Source organism: Protopterus annectens, chromosome 9.part0 (genome assembly GCF_019279795.1).
Source record: "Protopterus annectens isolate FY-2018-M chromosome 9.part0, PAN1.0, whole genome shotgun sequence".
In the NCBI taxonomy this organism is placed as follows: Eukaryota; Metazoa; Chordata; order Ceratodontiformes; family Protopteridae; genus Protopterus; species Protopterus annectens.
In genome coordinates, this window is record NC_056743.1 from 1,517,945,338 (window position 1) to 1,517,961,262 (window position 15,925).

Below are 15,925 nucleotides of genomic sequence, written 5' to 3' on the forward strand. Positions count from 1 at the left end.
CCATATAGACAAACTGGAGGCTAAGCTCTCTCAACTCAGTACTGAAGAAACCAGTCGGGAGGAGAAGGAAACCACACTCACTACAATTCCAGTCTCACATAGACCTACCACAACAGCAAACCAAACTCATAAACACACAAAAACATACTCGGAGGCTTTAAATAAAAATCTGCCTAAGCAGCAGAGACCTCCAAAGCAGACACACAAGCAACCGCTACCCCAAAACAAAACACGTGCAACACATAGCTCACAAAGCCAGTGTGCCGAACAGTCACAGCCCTTAAGGCTAAACAACACACCTGATACACTTGTAATAGGTGACTCTATTGTCAGGCACACTGACGTCCCGCTCACCAGGCTGAACAATGACAAGGTCACGGTGAGCTGCCTGTCGGGCGCTAGGATCTGCCACATAACACAAGCACTCAGGTCACTCCAAGGCAAGTACAAATATGACTCTGTCATTGTCCATGCTGGTGTGAATGACCTGAGACGTACCTCTCTGGACTACATGAAGAGACATAGAGGAGCTCTCTGAGCATGTAGCACAGGCCGGTATGACCCTGACCTTGAGTAGCATCTCACCCTCACCAAGAATGATGCCACAATATGAAGACAAGGTGATCAATTTCAACAATTGGCTTAAGTATTGGTGTCATTCAAAGGGGATCCAATGCCTGTCAGCCTGGGATGACATGCTCGACAAGCCACGATGCTTCGCTAGGGGCGGCTTGCACCTGTCACCCCTGGGCTTTTGGATATTGGCAAAGGCTGTTGCTACCCCCATAGTGCCTTTTTTAGGCAAGGCTCAAAAGACAAACCCACCTCCATAGGTATCACAAGGGAAAAGAAACTAAGAGTAATGCTACTCAACGCCAGAAGTCTAAACCTCAAGATGCACGCACTTGAAACTCTCCTTAGCATGGAGAACATCGATATCTGTGCAGTAACAGAAACCTGGTTCAAGGCTCCCAAGAGCACCCCAGCACTACCAGGTTATACCTCATACCATGCTTTTCGGCCCCAAAACTTGGACCGAACCACAAAAGGAGGGGGAGTATCAATATTCGTTAGATACCCACACCTCCAGGTTGGTGGCACAGCACGAAGCATCAGAGACTATCCATGTCCCAACTAACAGTGGGTAAAACTGCCTTCCAGTTTATAGCCTGCTACAGACCACCCTCCCAAACCCAGGAACCCCACTCGGCCTTCCAGAGAACACTGGAAAATATGAAGGTCTCTCCAAACACCATTATATTGGGCGACTTCAGCTACCCAAACCTAGCCTGGGAGCATTAGTCTAGCTCCAACACCCTAGCCCAAAGGTTCCTAGAATTTATAAACTCAAATGCTATGGAACAACTTGTTACCACTCCCACAAGTGGGGAAAACATACTGGACCTGATCATCACCAACATGGGGACTCTGCTCCAGACCAGAAGTGTATCCCTCAGTGGTAAGATCAGACCATAAACTAATCTCACTGGATATTCACATCCTGACTCCACCCACTGCCCTGAAAACCACAGTGAAAAACTTCTCTAAAGCAAATTTCACACTCCTCAAAACCAAGATGGAATCCTTCAATGCCCCTGGGCCTGTGGAAAATACGGCCCAGACCACAGAATCCTTTATAAACGCATTCTATGAACACCTTCAGGAATGCATGGATCATGCAATCCCAAATAAAACCAAGACCCAATCCGTCAAAGGCAGACATCCTGTCTGGTGGACCCCAGCCATAAACAAACTATACAATAGAAGGAGGAAGCTACTACATGATAGAGCAAAATCCCAAAATTGGAAGGCATCTCTGATCAGTATTAGCAAAAAACTACGGGCACTCGTAAAATCGTCTAAGGCCAGCTTAGAGAGAAAAATTGCACAGGACACTAAGGATAATCACAAGGCTTTCTTTAGTTATGTTACGAACCTGGGTGGGAATTCCCAGATATGCTTAATTAGTCCAAAATGACAAAAAAATACACCGAACCCACAGACATTGCCAACATCCTAGCTGACAGGTTCAGCGCAAACTCCCCCCCCTCCCCACCAAAAGGGCAAATATCTATCCCAGCAGAGTGCTGCCCCCCTGACATCTCAGATGCTCAGGTAAGAGCTACCCTCTCCAAAGCAAAAAGCACAGCATCAATGGGACCAGACGGTGTCCCGGGCTGCGTCCTACATGAACTCCAAGAAGAGCTAAACCCAAACATAAAACTACTGTTTAATCTCAGCCTTACTACAGGATATGTACCCAAAGAGTGCCGTACAGCAACAGTGGTCCCTCTCCACAAAGGTGGTGCCTCAGCTGATCCTGGAAACTATCGCCCCATAAGCCTGACGAGCTTGGTCTGCAAAGCTATGGAAAGGATCACCATGGACCTCCATAAAAAAAAGATATTGGGGACCTACAGACACTGGATCCTACCCAATTCGGCTTTAAGGGCAGATCCTGCCTCTTAAACCTGGTTGATTTCTTTGAAACAGTCACCAAGGCCATTTACGAGGGGAAGGTGGTTCACACAGCCTACCTGGACCTCGCAAAAGCCTTCGATACAATACCCCACTCGGGCATTATAGATAAGCTCACCAGCTTTAAATATAAACCCCTATGTCACTAGATGGGTTGCAAACTGGCTCGAGGACAGAACCCACATGGTTAGAATTGCTGGAGCCATGTCAGACTCCAAACCAGTTACAAGTGGCATCCCACAAGGCTCAGTCCTGGGACTTCTCTTGTTTGGTATATATTTCTCGGAGGTACAGGCCAACACGGAAGGACTGTGGCTGACCAAGTTCGCAGATGATTGCAAACTGGGTGCCATAATACTCTCCAGCCGACACAAGCATCCTCCAGAAGGACCTCATAGACATAGACAACTGGTGCCAGAGCCATGGCCTCAAGCTAAACGCCAAAAAGTGTATAGTCATCCCCTTTGGCAAAAACAAAGTGCCCACAAATTACCACATAGGTGGTAATCCATTAAGTACAGAAGAAGTAATTAGGGACCTGGGGACCCAAGTTGATGGCAATCTCTCATTTGACAACCACATGGCCAAAGTGGTTAGAAAAACATTTTATATAGCCCACCTAATCTTGAAGGGATTCACATCTAGATCAGGGGAGGTCATCGTGCCTCTTTACTCATCCCTCATCAAGCCCATAATTGAGTACAATGCCCCTTTTGGGATGTACCTTACCAGACACCTGCAGTAACTGGAAAGACCCCAAAAGTACCTCACCAAGAGGATCAAAGGGCTCAAACAGATGCCATATGCTGCCCGGTTAAAGAAACTCCAGCTCTACTCAGTGGCATACCGCCTGCTCAGAGGTGATCTGTGCCTGACGTATAAAGCCATGTCCAACCCGGAATTAATGGACATGCTGCACCTCAGAAAATCCAAATCCCATCGAGCTACGCGCCCGAGAGACTTGAACCTCAGCACTGAAATAAATAGGACATGCTGGAGGGACAGATTGATAACCCAGAGGCTCCCTTCACTCTGGAATAAAATCCCAGTCCAGGTTAGGCAGAGTCCCTCATTTCCTCTCTTAAAGAGGAATCTTGATGAGTGGATGGGAGATCATAGGTTTACCCCAGGTATCACTTCTGTGTCACTGTTAGACAGAGGCACAGTATACTAACCTCGAAAAAGGGCATAGCAAAATTAATTTAAAATGGGTGGCGAAAGCCAAACACACTCTGGCTAGGCTTATAAATGCCCTAGGGCAGATAGCCTAGTATGAACCTATGAACCTAAAAGTGTATTCTTATCTGGCCACACCTCAACTGTTTATAATTCTGTTTGTAACTTATTCTAGTCTGTTGTTTCAGGTGAGAAAATACTAGTGCAACTATTGCTAATCCAAGTCCGTTAGGCTGTGTTCTGGGTGCACCTTTGCAAGAATCAGCTTACGGCAGCATAAAGTATATTTGTAAAATGGCCACAGTAGAACATTAAATATTTGGCAGTACAACAGGCCAACTGTAAGTGCAAACAGCATCCGCTAACTGTTTACTACTGAATATATAAAACTAATGTAGTGCTCAGCTGTTAATGTGTTTGGGCACATATGTATGTATTTGCTGTTGAGGGCAGGGGTGACCATCTATAAATATGACTTGAAGTCTAAGGTTCCCTAGAACTACAAGTCCTGAAGTTAAACTTGCCAGCATTACAACACAGCTATACATACAAGGAATAAGAATGAACACAGTAAGAGAATGCATAAGGCATGAGAAAAAGGAAAAATCCTCACTGAAAGTATGTTTGATAAAATGGTAAGAAAAGCAATTTATCAAAAGATGGGGGTAGCAAGGCTATGTGGAGGGCAGTCTTTATTTGCTATTGTGATATTTAGAGTTATAGTATATGGAGTGTACTCTTGGTGCAATTTAGGGCTTGGTAATCTAGTAACAGTGTATATTTTATAGTGATTGAGTGATGGTACTAGGGCAGAATACTGTGTTTTAAGCATATTCTTTGAGTTGCTTAAAATGCTGTTCAGAAAGTGATTTCCAGAGACTGGTGTAACCAGCATCACCAGAGTGGTTATAAGATTTTTAGGAAATGCAGTTGGATGGAATTAGCCAAGTGTAGGAGCTTGATCTGTTTTTTTTTTTAATATGTCTCCGGTTCGATCCTTGGCTGGGGTGCCTTCTGTGCGGAGTCTGCATGTTCTCCCTGTGGTCGCATGGGTTTCCTCCGGGTGCTCTGGTTTCCTCCCACATCCCAAAGACATGCTGTAGGTGGATTGGACACTAAAAAAATTGGCCCTAGGCATGAGTGTGTGCCTTCTCTGGAAGGTTGGGTGCTGGGCTGGCAACTCAACACCGTAAATCTTCACTGCCAGTTATGAGCAGACAGGTTTTCCGCTGTGGTGAACCCTAACCTGGAAAAACCAGAAAGAAGAAGGTGCAGTTTGTCTGAGAATTTTGTTGGCAGTGCTGAGCGGGATATTTTTTGTTTGTTCCTGGTATTCAAAAATGGGCTTTTTAAAGATGGCATTTAAGGGTACGTATTGACAAGTATGGGACGGGAAAGGCATCTGCGAATTTAATTTTGTTATAACCAATCTTCAGTTCTGAGCAGTTTATTTGGATATAATGCATTGTTGGGTGAGAGTTGGAAATTTTCTTTTCCTTTTATAAGCATCCCCAGTTTTGATCAACTGAATAGACTATGACAATATTGGGAGTAAAACTGGTGTTGCAGACATTAATCTGACTTGCCTATGTGGGTAGATTTGCCTCTGTATAATGAGCCCTTCATTTTTATTACTCTTGGTTGTTGAGGTTTTGATGTGCAAGTCAGATATTAGAGTCTGATTTTTGGATGATGCCCGTATATTTTATTTAGGATGGTACAGAAGAGCACCCATAATTTGTGTTTTGTTTTTAGATAGGGTTCTTGAATCACTGATGTCGTTCGTCTAGTCAGGATGAAGTAGACTAACATGATTGGGTTTTGTTCAAGCAGCTTTATTATGTACAAACACATCAGGATTTAGGCAAATAACTTTAACTTAGATAAACTTATAAACAGACTGACCATTTTTCTCATACATATCCACTCTTTGACTGCGCTCTCAAAATGGCACTAAAGCTAGCACGTGCTGGCTATTTATATGCACATGCTGACCTTGGAAATGCTTTTTAAAGGTACAACACGCACAGATATTCTACAACAGACATGCCTCAGTTTTGTTCACTTATTACACAAGCCCAGAAGGATGAGTTATGCAAGTGTCAGTGGAACACTTTTGTGATCAGTTGCTGGACTCTGTGCTTGATATTGCAGTGTACCAGTACATCGGCAGCATTCAGTCACTTGTTAGACTCGCTGCTAAGATAACGTAGTGGATCAGCAAATCAAAGTAAGGAAATAGTAGAATGTTTTCTATTTTTATAATTTTCATGTTATACAGTCACAACAGCAGTAATGACTAAAGGTAAAAATAGTAGAGATTTTTCTTTTTATATGTTCACTTCATGTGACAAAATAAATGCTAAGATGCATAGGCACTGTAAACAGCGGAATTGATCAAGAAAAAAAAATAGACTTTTTAAATGTTTACTTCAGTTATCTGGCTCAGTGATGGGCTAAACAAGCACAGCTGCAGTGAATAAAGTTAACACAATTGTTTTTGTCCTTATTTTTAATTTACATTTCAGTTGTTTTGACGTGCTTGTAAATTATAAAACTTATGTGAGAATACAAATGACCATGACATATTGCGCACTTTGGTAGAGGGGCTGTGTGTTAACATTGTTGCTTTCAGTAGTGGAAGACTTCTTTCCCATTGAAAACATCACTTCAGTATGTGGCACTGATTTGTGTCTGTAATCTAAACACCTTAGCTTCACTTACTCCTTGCATTTTAATGTTTTGCACATGCTGTTGTCCCATATTGCACATCCTAATGAAGGCCTTTTGTGTGGTGAAAAGGAGAAGGCAAGAAATTACCCTTGAGGTACACCTTAGGGTATTTTGGCAGGAGAAAGGACAGTTTTCACCCTACAGTTCGTTTACTAATAATATAATTGGTAAATCATGTACCCGCGGTAGTGGTACTGCGGTAGCGTTGTCACCTCACAGCAAGACGTTGTCGTGTTCGATTCTTAGCTAGAGCGTCTTCTGTGTGGAGGCATGCGTGAATGGGCGTGCCTTCGTTGAAGGTTGTGCGTCAGGGCTGGTAACTCGGCACGTAAAAACCCACTACCAAACATTAGCGGACTGGAGTTCCGCTGTGGCGACCCCTAACCAGGATAAGCCGAAAGACACAACAACATAATTGGTAAATCATGTGAGATGTTCCTGTGTCCTCTGATGTGAAACCGACCAAAGTGGCCCACAGTGTCAGAAGCCTTAGAAAAAAACAAAAACTTAGCTACTGTCACAAGGTGTGGAATAGTCAAAAAGTACAGTTTTGTACCTACCATAAATGGAGATGTCCGATAGATATGCAACTGCAGTCATAACATATGGGCCGTCCTGCCTCAGGCAGCCCTCGGTCGGCCGTATTCCAAAGTCTGGGTCCGACGTCGGCTGATGTCGCATTGCTCTCCGACGTCAGAGCGACAGGAGCACATAAGCATCAGCCGATGCCATCTTCTTCAGTGTTTCTTGCCCCAGATGTCAGGTGCCCTCCAAGGAAGGCTGTAATCAATTTGGAAGACAAAAACAAGTTTCCAGACAAATAAATAAGCAATAAACAGATACACCGTAACAGATATCCCCAGCTAGGATAACAGGGAGAGGAGTGGACCCAAGGAATAGAGGGGAAGGAGGGAGGGAAAACCCGACTGCAGTTGCATATCTATCGGACATCTACATTTATGGTAGGTACAAAACTGTACTATGTCCTTCAAGAATGCAGCTGCAGTCATAACATATGGGTTGAATACCATAGCTTAGCTGGGGGAGGTGGAAAGCACTAAGAAAAGGATGGTGTAGCTATCAATCCCTGCAGGACTGCCGAAGCAAAGCCTGCTCTGGATCTGGAAAATAAAGGAAGGTTGTAGTGTTTGGAGAATGTATGCACGGAGCTCCATGTAGCAGCTTCTAGAATGTCTTTTGTAGGCACCCCTCTTAAGAATGCTGTAGAGGTGGCTGTAGCTCTGGTAGAGTGTGGTCTGATATTGGCTGGTACACTTTCCATGGAAGGAATAACAATCTGATGCGATGTCCAATCCATTTTGAGATAGTCTGTTTGGAAATTGCTTTTCCTTGTACTCCAGGGGCGTAAGCCACAAATAGCTGGTCAGACTTCCTATTGGCCTTGGTTCTGTCCAGGTAGTAGCGAAGTTGTCTGTGAATGTCCAAGGTATGCAACAGTCTTTCCCCTTTGTTCTCAGGATTGGGAAAGAAAGTAGGCAGGTGAATTGCTTGATTTAAAGAAACCCTAGATACCACTTTTGGCAGAAAACTAGGGTTGGTTCGTAAGGAGACCCTGTCTCTATGAAAGGTGGTATTGCCATTAGGGCCTGCAATTCCGAAACCCTTCTTGCTGAGGTAATTGCCAACAGGAAAGCTGTCTTCCATGAGAGGAATTGTAAGTCCACAGAAGCTGCTGGCTCAAAGGGGGGTAGAGTCAGTTTTTCTAGGACAAAGTTGAGGTCCCAAGCTGGTACTGGGGCCTTTCTTGGTGGCTTGATATTCTTGATTCCTCTAAGAAATTGCCTTAACAAAGGATGTGAGAACACAGGTGGATCAGTGTTGTATCTAGCTGAAATAGCTTAAGCATGTATTTTTATAGAGGAATATGAAAGTCCATTCTGTAGCATATCTGCCAAGTATTCCAGAATGAGTGGGATGTTCAATAATGATGCATCATGACCCTTGCTGGTATTCCAAATGCTGAATCTCTTTCATTTTGCTGAATAAACCTTTCTGGTGGATGGTCTGCGGGCTTCTGTTAATATCCGCTGAACTTCCTTGGGGAGAGATAGATTGAGGTTATTCATGGAATCTCCCAAGCTGTTAGCTGGAGCGTCTGAATGTTGGGATGTACTGTCTTGAAGTTGTTTTGAGTCAAAAGATGGGGCCATTGTGCAAGGGCCCATTTTTTGTTGTGGCATATGCTCCGTAGTAGTGGATACCAGTGTTGTCTTGGCCATTCTGGAGGTATTAGGATTCCTTTTGGCTTCTCTGCTTTGATCTTTAGTAGTACTGTGGTCATCAGTGGCAGAGGTGGGAATGCATAAATCTTTAGGAAGTTCCAGTTGAATGAGAGAGCATCTGTTTTCCATGCTTGTGGATGATATGTCCTTGAGCAGAGAAATTTGCTTGAAAGCCTCTGCCCTCTGGTTTTGCCGTAGGTTTGGCATGCCTTGTTTCCTTGGTAAGGTATGAAAGTGGAACCTGTAGCCTTGGTCTATAATATCCAAAATCCATTTGTCCTTTGTCAATCTGTGCCAATTGTCTGAAAACAGAGATTACTTCCGCTTACCAAAGAGCAAACAGAAGCTCCCTTGGGCGGAAAATTGAGGAAAGTTATTGGGATTGTCCCTGTGGGGCAGGAGAAGCCCCTGTGTCACTTCTTTGGTTTGCTGGTTGCCATTGTCGTCCCCTGTAGGAACCTCTGTATTGTCCTCTTCCTCGACCACGCCTGCCTTTGCCCCTTTGAAATCTTTCAGGATTAGGAAAGGACCAGTTTTTTGAAGGCTAATTCCTGCTGAATGTGGGTGGCTGAACCTGGAGGAAATCTTTGACTGTCTGAACTGACTTGGCTTTTTCCTCAATGGTCTTTAATACATCTTTAGCATTAGTACCAAAAAGCTTGTTCTTTTCCAAGGGTGCATCAAGGAGTTTTGCCTTAACATGATCTGGTAGAGGTTGTTCTTTTAACCATGCATGTCTACGAATGACCGCCCCTGTCATAGCTGCCCTACATGAAGCTTCCAATGCATCATATCCACACTGAAGGAAGTGATTGCTAACTTGCTGAGAGTTGTGTACAGCCTCCTGCAAAGACTTCCTATCTAAAGGATCAGGAGAGGCCAAAGTTTTCTGTAAATCATCTAACAGGAAATCCTGACATTGAAACATATGAAAGAGACAGTTGAGAGCTCTCATAGATAAAGTAGTGGAGGTGTAAACCTTCTTCCCCCATCTCTCTAATGACCTAGCTTCCCTGTTGGAAGGCAAAGGATTTTTGGAGGTGGTAGCTGAAACCCCTTTCGGTCCCTGTGAAATAGTTTCTAAATCAACAGCATGGGCCCTAAAGAAATGAGAATGTGTTTCAGGAACTCTATAGTATCTGTCCGGCTTGGCAGGAGCAGGAGGGAGAGTATCAGGGGTAACACTGGAGTCAGAGTATAAATCATCCAAAACATCAAGCACAGGAGGTATAGCTAAGGGCCTGTGCTGGGGCTTTTTAAGGAAGGTACGAAGGCGCTTTCTGGAATCAGAAAATTCCTGGCCTTGCCACTTGAAATGTTCCCTCATGGAATGCAGAACTTCCCCAAAAGAAATATCCTCAGGAGGGGAGGCCGAGGGGATGGAGTCCTCTGCATCTGAGTCCTCGTAGGTCTGGAAAGGCTCTTCCTGGCTATCGGAGTGGCCAGAGGCCTCAGAATCTTCATCTGAAGCGAGAGGGTCAGTGGGCTCAACCCTGGGCCTCTTATCAGGAGGAGGCTGGGATCCTCTCTCAGGATGGGCCTGGGAACCTCTGATCATGGAGATTAAGTCTGCTGCCATAGTCATGATTTGTGTTTCAGGAGTAGGCTGAGGTAAGGCTTTAGCAATAAGGTGCTTGGTCTTGCTGGCTGCCTTAGCACGTGTGTAGGCCTTGATAGACATGGACATGGGAAGCCTAGCAGCTCCACGTGTAGGAGTGACCTTATCCACAGCAATGGTCTCGGGCATTTCCTCTGTTTCAGTATCCGGAGGAAAATCAATAACTGGTGTCGGTATGGTCTCCGGTATCGGAGGAATTGGTAATGCGGTGTCTTCGGTTCGGAGCGGTGAAATAACCGCCTCAGAGGGAACCGGGGCACTCGCGGTAGGTTTTGGCGTGGTGTCGGTGGAAGACGCGGGCCGAGGATGGCGGTCCCGGTCTTTACGTTTTTTAGGAGTCTGCGATGTCAGTAATTCCGACGGCATCTTGTAATCGAATTTTTCGCCGAAAAAGTCTTCAGCGAACTCCGCCCGGCGCCTGAGAGTGCGCTTGTTGAAGCGAGCACAGGCGGCGCAGGCCGAGACGTCGTGATCTGGGCCAAGGCAAGGAAGGCGGTAAGAGTGGAAATCCTTATGAGGTATTTGCTTACCACAAAACAAACAATTATTCACTTTTTCAGTAATTTCTGACATTGGCTGAGGCAAGAAAAGGTCCCCAATGGGGTACTTAGCTTTTTTGTTGACTTCGGATCGAAGAATACAGGAGCTGACCGACCGGCACTTGCGAACTGCTTCTGCTTAGGGCACCACGCGGCAAGAAAGACTGAAGAAGATGGCGTCGGCTGATGCTTATGTACTCCTGCCGCTCTGACGTCGGAGAGAAATGCGACATCAGCCGACGTCGGACCCAGACTTTGGAATCCGGCCGACCGAGGGCTGCCTGAGGCAGGACGGCCCATATGTTATGACTGCAGTTGCATTCTTGAAGGACATCTGCTACTTCTACCCCATTGTTCAGAAAAATACATTAATTAGGCTATTATTCAGCATTTGTGTTTATAAGCTGCTTGCATATATACCTTTATTTGAAAGTTTTATTAGTGGTAGAGCAGCCCCATTTGTGCAGGGAGAATATGATTGCCTTTCTTTCTCTGTCTCTGTGTCTCTCTCTCTCTCTCTCTCTCTCTCTCTCTCTCCTCTCCCCGTAAAAGTCTTCTACGGCCAAGATACACACAGACAAGTTTCTATAGTTGTGTAAACCTATGAAGGTGACAGGTCTCGGGTTAAATTTGTGAGAGGTCCCCATCAAACTGTAACAAGTTATAATTTGAACACCCTAAGTATTCCCTTGATGGGATGTTCTGTGTTAAGGGTTCCAGGCGGAACATATAGAATTAGTATTCATTGCTAGTGCATGTACTTTTGAAATATCTTGCTCACTGTGAAAATCTGCTGACCTGACTAAAAAAAAACAGTAATTATTGGTGTTTGTGGCACTTTTTATTGGGCTGTGTCCGTTTGACTGGTATTTATCACATTGAGTGACATCTTAGAGATGGTTCAGTTTTGCTAAATATGTGCTGTCAAGATGTATAGATAATTTAATTTAAAACTGATCTTCTTTTTGGCGTTGTATTTCCTTATTTTCTTTCTTTGACATTAATTTAGTGCATGTACTGCAGTTGTTCTGCTGACTTGTTTTCTGTTGTGAGCCTCTGGGTGACCCTTATTGTATTTATTTATTTATTTATTTATTTATTTTTTACTGTAGACCACTGAAGATGAAAAGAAGCAGTGGAAGCAAAAGGAGACTTTTCTGTATGACCTTCCAACACTACCAGGAGAGAAAAAAGGTAGAGTCATTGCTACTGAACAAGGAGAAGGGGGAATTGTATGGTGTTTCTGTGAAAAAGAGCAAGGTTACATGAAAGTTTTAAGTCATGCATGTTGTTTTGTGTTTGTGACAGTGTATGAGCATTCTCCTGTGTCTGCAGGATGCCACCAAGTGAACGTAATGAGCCCTTAGGCATGCAGGTCAGCCATTGTTTAGAGTGTTAAACCTATGCTGTCTGTAATTTCTATCCCAACCATCAAGTTTTCCAACAGTGAAAAAATAGTGGCTGGACATACTGTAAGGTGCAGGTTGTTTCATTTCAAACCTGTCTACTACTGGAGTACGTCCCAGTCTGTCTTAGAATTGCCAGTCCCTTTGATCTGAATGACCTGCCTACACGTTCAGTTAATCTATGATCATAGCTGTCAGCCAATCCCACTTAACTCAGTCAGTAGGCAGTCTCACAGCTCTCAACCTTTCATTCCCAAAATGAGGAACACCAGCCCTCATAATGTGGAACAAGTGGGCAAAATGTGGAACACATACTAATGGCTTACTAGCAACTTCAACTAGTAAAGTCACAGGATGCCTAAAATATGCTGGTTTGACTTGTAGTAAAGAGCTTCTAATGAATTAATTTGACTTAATTCTATTTTACCATGGATATCAGTTAAAAAAACACTCGTAACACAGAATGTGTGCCAGACCTTTTCAATGTGGAACATGAACTTTTTAAGACCCTAAATGAGGTATGTTCCTCGTATTGAGGTACACTTGAGAGGTATGGGCAGTCTGCCTTCACTACTGTTATCCAACCTTTTTGCATATGAGCTATCTTTCCATCTCTCCTTCCCTGCTTGGAAGTGGTCATTATTACACTCTGTCTTCAGACACCTGGTCTAACAGTTATTGGGGGCCAAACACCTAGGCAACTCCCACAGTTGGGACCAGTGGCAGTCAGAATTGAGTAGTGCATGGTCCTCATCTAAGAATTGGAGAGTGTTGCCAGTGTCCGTCTCCCGTTTTATAGGTCTGCTCTTGGTATCCTGCCATACTCAGAATATTAATGGGATACAGTTTTTATTTCTTTATGAATTATACCCTAGCAGTTGTCAGGTCACCAGGTCAGTGTACCATGCAGACCTTGCTTGTGCTTGACGCTGCATACTATTTGTCGACTTGGGTATCTAGGTTGACTACCCAGAATCTTTCATTTTATTGTCATTGTTGAGGAAAACCTCAGGGCAAGCCTGTAAAATGGCATAGGGTGACATTCTAAAATTCCAGCCAAATTATTTACAGTTTGGTTGTTGGATGTAGTTCCCTTCTGCTAAAGATGCGCTTTTGAGATGCATGGGTTTCATGGTCATTATGTATTTCATTCTTTTTTTTTTTCTGGAATATTGCTTTAGACATAACCAAACTTCCTGTTTGGCAAGACTTCAGATTTATGAGTGGTTTACCCAGGAAATCTGTGTTCTTTGTGGACATCAGTTCCTTCTTATTCTGCAGGGATCTGTGTAGCATCAATACTACATAAATATCTGAGATGCAGCATATCAATAATGAAAACATTAGAACTACTGTCAGCTGTTGAACTGAGTAAAGACTCTTGTTCTTTGAGCATGACGGTAACGAAATATTAAGAAGTAAATGCATGCTGAAGCAGTTTAAGGTCTGTAGGTATGTGTTGTTTCAGTTCTTTCAGCAATTAATGCAAGTTTTCCCTGAAAAAGATGTGATTTAGTAGGTGTATGTAGTTTGCTTCAGTTTAGCTTTCTAGTGCTAGCTTTTTAATTTTCTTTTTTGTTTATTTATTGTGCAGATTGAGTTTGTAAAAAGGACAGGTGATCCATGTTCCTTAAGTAGGTGGCAAAGCTATGCTAAATCACCGTTATTGTTGTTTAATTGTTTGAGATGCGTACATATGAATGAGGTGTTTTAAAGTATACCCCTTTTACTGTCTGTCATTTTTTTTTACTTGTATACATGTAGTTGTACATAGTAACCAAAGTTTTTTTTTTTTTTTTTTTCCCCCACTCAGATACGTCGATGCCCCTGCCACAATCATATAGCCCTCATTACGTTGAAGCCTGCTGGTATTCTTGGTGGCAGAAACAGGGTTTTTTCAAACCAGAGTGGCATGTGAGTAATGTCCTATTACAGGAAGAAGCTTTTGTCAGGCTTTGATTTTACATTTCCTATTTTGTTAAATTAAATACTTCTCTCTGATTTGTTTTTTAAAAACACACAGGATTCATGAAAATATACTTAAGTCTTAAATGTTAAAATCTTAGAACTGAATTGGACAAGGAGAAAGGGACTTTTTATGCAATTGACTTAAGGACCGTAGTAAGGGAAAGTCATGTTGCCATCTGCATTCACTGAGCATCCAACCAAATGGTAGGTGCATCCTTCTGTACTGAGTTGCATTGAGAAAGGAGAACAAAGTGTCAGGTGGTCAGTTAGACTCCTCCCCCTACTCCACCCCAGAAAAGTTTCAACTTGATTCTTGTTTGCTTTTACGGACAGCACAGTGGTGCAGTGGTAGCGTTGTCGCCTCACAGCAAGAGGTTCTCTGGTTTGATTCTTGGCTGGGATGCCTTCTGTGCAGAATCTGCATGTCCTCCCTGCGTTCCTGTGGGTTTCCTCTGAGTAATATGGTTTCCTCCCATATTATAAAGACATGCATCTGGAGTGTTTCTCCTCGGACCTCCACTTAAAATTGGCTTTGTTCCAAGTCTGACTTTCCCAGTTAACAAATGTTAAATAAAAATTAAATCAATAAATAACAATTCAGTTCTCCCACTTGTATTTTTGTTCTCTTTTGCCCCCCAAAAATATTTTATTTATATACATATGCACACTTGTTCAGACATCTGCTTTTAATAGGCAACTTCTGCATAGGTCTTTTTGTGTCTTAATATGGAATTTGCTGAAATCTTTATAAAGCAGTTTCTGAATTTTCTTGTTCCAAGTCTCCATGTTATGATGAGGTGCAAGCCACATATATGTTAGGATAATGTCAGTACTCATAACTCTTAATATACCCTAGTGGCACATTTGTGAAAATTCAGTTTGCCTGTTGCCCTCCAGTCCACTGATTGTAAAGCGAATGTGGTTCACACTCGAGCTTTAACTCCCCAGTTGTGGTTTTCCATGGGAAGCTGCTCCCAGTGATGTTGTTTGCACAACATTTCTTTTGATTGCAGATTTTTTTCCTCTGCAGTTGTGTGACCATGGAGTTAGTTTACTTAAGTAAGGGGTTATTATGAGTGACTTTGACCTCATGTGGAGGATGCATGAGGGAACTGTTCCTGAAAAACACACTTTTATTAAACTTTCTGTTAAGTTGAAGTGTATTGTTCCCTCAAATTGAAGCCTCAGAAAATGGAGCATTAACAAGAGAAAATGGAAGTGTTTCCATTACCACAGCAACTTAATCTAGCCCACATCACCAGCTGTATTGCTATTGCTGCATGATCTGGAAACTCCTGCTTTGACATTGAGGACAGAATTTGGCAGCTTCTTTGGTTGGTTTTACTTCTCAGTCAGAATTTAGCATTTTTCTGTACCAAACCACACTGTCATGTGTACTGGCTAGTAATTGTGCTCATTTTTTATAGCCACTTCTCACAAAGTTTTTTTTTCTTGATCCTGGCTTTCTTGTTAAGTTCTCTGTTCATTTATTTTAACTGCATCTAGTAATCAGATTACCAGCCAAGACCTGCAGTAGCATTCCCTATTCTCCCCAATGGCAAAGGGCATGAAATTGACATTTGTCACTTTATAGATATTTGCTGCCTTACGTATATGATTGCTTATCATGATACCATTTTTTTTCCATTTTAAAAGGTTGGAGGCTGATGTCCACTGTTTAAGAGATTATCTCCAGGTTAAGAGATAATAGATTAAGACAAAGGAAATTCTAGGAAGAACAATATACATTACAGTGATAATTCA

The 15,925-nt window shown here is 43.0% G+C and overlaps 1 protein-coding gene across 2 annotated transcripts in view; it reads left to right on the forward strand.

Moving 5' to 3' along the window:
• The window catches only part of VARS2 (valyl-tRNA synthetase 2, mitochondrial), a 1,808,135-nt gene that overhangs the window by 43,131 nt on the left and 1,749,079 nt on the right, over positions 1-15,925 (forward strand). For both annotated transcript variants that reach the window (XM_044084462.1, XM_044084463.1), the window contains exons 3-4: positions 11,900-11,981; positions 14,007-14,107. In XM_044084462.1, the coding sequence (XP_043940397.1) occupies positions 11,900-11,981; positions 14,007-14,107 (183 nt within the window). The remainder of the gene's footprint in view (positions 1-11,899; positions 11,982-14,006; positions 14,108-15,925) is intronic.